The following is a 4,374-nucleotide window of genomic DNA, read 5'->3' on the forward strand; positions in this document are numbered from 1 at the left end:
CTTTGGCCCAGAGAATACAACACTGATGATTTCCCAAAACAATTTGAAATGCGGACTCTTTATACCACAGCACACTTTTTCACTTTGCGTTAGTCCATCTCAGATGAGCTCGAGCCCAGAGAAGCCAGCAGCCTTTCTGGAAATTGTTGATATCTGGCATTCACTTTGCATGGTAGAGTTTTAACTTGCTTTTGGAGCTGTAGCGACGAACTGTGATAACTGACAATGTTTTTGTGACGTGTTCCTGAGCTCATCATTTACACAGTGATGCCGCTTTTTAATGCAGTGCCACCTGAGGGATCGAAGGTAACGGGCATTAAGTGTTGGTTTTCAGCCTTGCTGCTTAAGTGCAGATTTCTCCGGATTTGCTGAATCTTTTGATGATGTTATGGATCATGGATGATGAAATCCCTAAATTCCTTGCAATTGTACTTTGAGGAACAATGTTCTTAAACTCTTTGTCTATTTTCTCACGCAGTTGTTCACAAAGTGGTCAACCTCATCCCATGCTTGCTTGTGAACAACTGAGCCTTTCGGGGATGCTCCTTTTATAGCCAATCATAACACCTGTTTCCAATTAACCTGTTCACCTGTGGAATGTTCCAAGCAGGTGTTGCGCATTCATCAACTTTCCCAGTCTTTTGTTGCCCCTGTCCCAGTTTTTTGGAATGTGTTGCAGGGATGAAATTCAAAACGAGACAATATTTGCAAAAAACAACAAATGTTTGAACATTAAATATCTTGTCTTGTACACAATTAAACATAGTTTGAAAAGTATTTGCAAATCATTGTACTGTATTCTGTTTTTTATTTACATTTTGCACAACATCACAACTTGATTGGAATTGGGGTTGGTACTTCTGTGCTTTGGGTTGTTGTTCTGCTGCATCACCCATCCATCCATCCATTTTCCGAGCCGCTTCTCCTCACTAGGGTCGCGGGCGTGCTGGAGCCTATCCCAGCTGTCATCGGGCAGGAGGCGGGGTACACCCTGAACTGGTTGCCAGCCAATCGCAGGGCACATCGAAACAAACAACCATTCGCACTCACAGTCATGCCTACGGGCAATTTAGAGTCTCCAATTAATGCATGTTTTTGGGATGTGGGAGGAAACCGGAGTGCCCGGAGAAAACCCACGCAGGCACGGGGAGAACATGCAAACTCCACACAGGCGGGGCCGGGGATTGAACCCGGGTCCTCAGAACTGTGAGGCTGACGCTCTAACCAGTCGGCCACCGTGCCGCCGCTGCATCACCCATCTTCTGTTAAGCTTCAATTTGTAGACAGACGGTCTTAAGTTCCATCCATCCATCCATTTTCTGAGCCGCTTCTCCTCACAAGGGTCGCGGGCGTGCTGGAGGCGATAAACTAGGGAAATCATTTTTCCGTAAATGATCGCAATGTATGTAGGCCCGCAGGTAGCAAACCAGTTCCCAACCATGACGCTCCTCCCACACAGCTGGGATAAGTTTGGTGGTGGTGTGGTGTGACTTTTTTTCTCCACAGACAGCATTATGTGTTACTTCCAAACAACTCAACTGTGGTTTCATCTGTCCACACAATAGTTTGCCAGTAGCGCTGTGGAACATCAATGTCCTCTTTTGCAAACTTCAAACTTGTAAAAGTGGTTCTTGGAAAGCAAGTGTCGCTTCAAAAAAAGTATATAAAGTAGTGGCTTCCTCGGTGTACTCCAATGACATCCAATATTGTGTAATGTTTTCCTTATTTGTCAACAAAGATGTTAGCTTGTGCCAGAAATTTCTGTAACCCTTGAGCCAACACTTGGATTTTTTGCACCTCACTGAGCTTTCTGCACTGTGCTCTCGCAGTCACTTTTATAGGAAAGCCACTCCTAGGAAAGGCTCTCCATTTATGGACATATATTGTATGTCTTACCACGGACTGATGAGTATTAAGGCTTTTAGAAATACTTTTGTGACTCTGTCTAGCTTCATGGAAGTGAACAATTCTTAATTGCAGGAATTCTGAGAGCTCTTCTTGCAAGACATGGTTCATATTGGTAAAATGTAATTGAGATTAGAAAATTCCAAAGTGGTTAATGTTTTTTTTTATACAGTAGGGCAGCTATAAGCAGCACCTCCAGTCTCGTCCCATTTATTAGCTCTTGAAGAAGTCAACTTAGTCAAGGAATTCACATCTACAGTACATTTTCCACTCTGTCCTCTGAATGTTCACTTGGTGTGCCCAATACAGACAACATGGAGATACCGTATAGCATTGTTTGTGTGGAATTTTTTTCAAGTAGACTGGTGTTTTATTTTAATTTCGTGACTTAGATGAAGATCAGATCACGTTGTACTGTATGACCAATTTATGCAGAAGTCCTAGTAATTACTAGTCTAGACTATACTTTCGTGCAACTGCATAAGGATTAATAATGTTGTCTGTCTAAAAAGACTTAGTTTTTGCACATTTGTCAAATTGTAGCCAAATTATTGTTTTAAAACGGGGGTGGTGTAATTACAGTTGTTCCATAGCTGACAGCTTAATATAATATTAACAATATTAACAAAATAGTATTAGTATTAGTAATATTATTTGTTGTTGTTTTCATTTGAGTGTGTAAACACTTTGACATAGAAATATCACAAGCATTTAAAGTGGCACTTTATGACAAGTGTTTTGGGGCTGTGCTCGCCCAGCCATGCAGTGATCTCAGCATTCTTCCCACCGATTTGGCGGCAAGCCGCGAGGCGCCTCATGTAGCGAACAATAGAGCAGCTGCTCTCAGCATCAATGGGCTCATGCAGGATGACCTGTGGCTTTATGCATTTGCCGCCTTTTCCCAACCCCACCACATACCTCATTACCTGCTCTTAATGACATCATAAAACACAAATTCCACAAAACATGATTTGTTTTGAATGAACATTTATTGAGTCCCCCCACCCAGTGATATAACATCTCATACATCACATTTGCGTTGCTTTCGTCATATTTATTTAACACACAGTGTTTACAGACTATTCTTTTGCACAGACCAAAATACTTTTAAGTCCATCGTGCAAACCTCAAACTGAGTAACCCTTGGGGTTTTACAAAAGTGTTGTCAACAACCCGTGCCTTTGAAACCCCAAAGAGGATTGCAATAATAAAACGCAATAGACTATACTGCTTCTTTGGGATCTGTGCTCAATTTCTAGGCAAAATGAAGCAATTGCTGAATTACATTAATTATACAGCAACTCCCAAAATCCCTCCTATTCAATGCGTGTGTAAAGTGGATCATCACTTTAAATAAATAAATAAATAAGACATCAAATAAGTGTCCGTCTACCAGGGCCTCCACATGTCAGCGCTGACAGTAGGCGGGACCTGTTGCGCTGCACAGGGGCCCGGGGCCACCGGCTGAGACTGAGGCTGGCTGTCGCCCCTGGAGCTGAAGGCGGACTTGAGGCTAAGGAGCCTCTGCTGGATGTGCGGAAAGGCTCTGGAGGTTTGCGCGCAACAGTTGAGGCAAGACGGGGTGACTGCGGCGGACATGGAGCGCTGCACAAAATCACTGACCCGCTTACACGCGCCCTGGTCGAGGCTGGTTTGAGGAAGCAGAGCCGAGACCCGCTGGAGGCACGCTTTGTAGCCTTCTCTGTAACTTTCTGTGGGATCTGGATCGGGGGGGAAATACAATCATACAAGATAAGATACAAGGGCTGAGCGCAAGTCACGCAAACTATAACTATCAGCCTACTATTCCAGATGCAGTTCATCGCTCACCTTTTGTGGGAGAGGATGGAAGGTCCCTGAGGAAGCGGACAGTCATTTCCAGAATGTCGGCTTTCTCCAGCTTGGAGTAGCGCGCGTTATCTTTGCCAACCAGGGGCAGAATGAGACTCTTCAAATGGCTCAGGCTGTCGTTAATACGAGCACGCCTTCTCTTCTCCAACAGCGGCTTGAGAGTCTGGAAGAAGCGATGATGGAAACGTGTTCCTCAATTGCACTGTTTGCACAAGTCAAGCTACAAAAAAACAAAGGACGTGGGAACACGAGCGAAATGTTTTTCTTGTTCTTACCTTTCTAAGCTCGTGGGCTTGCTTCCTCTGGGCCACAGTGGACCTGACAGCGAGAGGCTGGCTGGCCTCGGAAGTAACGCTAGGACTCATATTTTGTGGGGGGTGCTGGGGGGCTTGTGCTTGTGAGAGGTGTTCGAATTCGGAGCTGATGTGCGCTGCAGAGCTGTGCGCTCTCCTATTTATGTGGCCCCGTCGCGTCACAGGGGCGGGGACACAAGCCGCTGCGGGGTTGGATTCGGGAGGTGGGGACTGAGGGTTCAAGCCATTTGGGAAATGAATTCATGACATGCGCTCCTCTCTGGACCATCTGTCCGTGGCGAGTCCTACATGCAGTCGAGCGCTG

At 45.2% G+C, this 4,374-nt stretch overlaps 1 protein-coding gene across 1 annotated transcript; it reads right to left on the reverse strand.

Annotated features, from left to right (window-relative positions):
• Window positions 1–2,949: 2,949 nt before the first annotated feature.
• On the reverse strand, window positions 2,950–4,165 carry hes2.1 (hes family bHLH transcription factor 2, tandem duplicate 1). Its single transcript, XM_061763182.1, has 3 exons — window positions 4,032–4,165; window positions 3,736–3,919; window positions 2,950–3,626 (listed from the first exon to the last, which is right to left on the reverse strand). Exons 1-3 carry the CDS (start codon window positions 4,119–4,121, stop codon window positions 3,295–3,297), a joined length of 606 nt encoding a protein of 201 aa, XP_061619166.1. The 5' UTR covers window positions 4,122–4,165; the 3' UTR covers window positions 2,950–3,294.
• Window positions 4,166–4,374: the final 209 nt, after the last annotated feature.

The sequence above is a fragment of the Phyllopteryx taeniolatus genome, chromosome 1 (assembly GCF_024500385.1).
Source record: "Phyllopteryx taeniolatus isolate TA_2022b chromosome 1, UOR_Ptae_1.2, whole genome shotgun sequence".
Taxonomy (NCBI): Eukaryota; Metazoa; Chordata; class Actinopteri; order Syngnathiformes; family Syngnathidae; genus Phyllopteryx; species Phyllopteryx taeniolatus.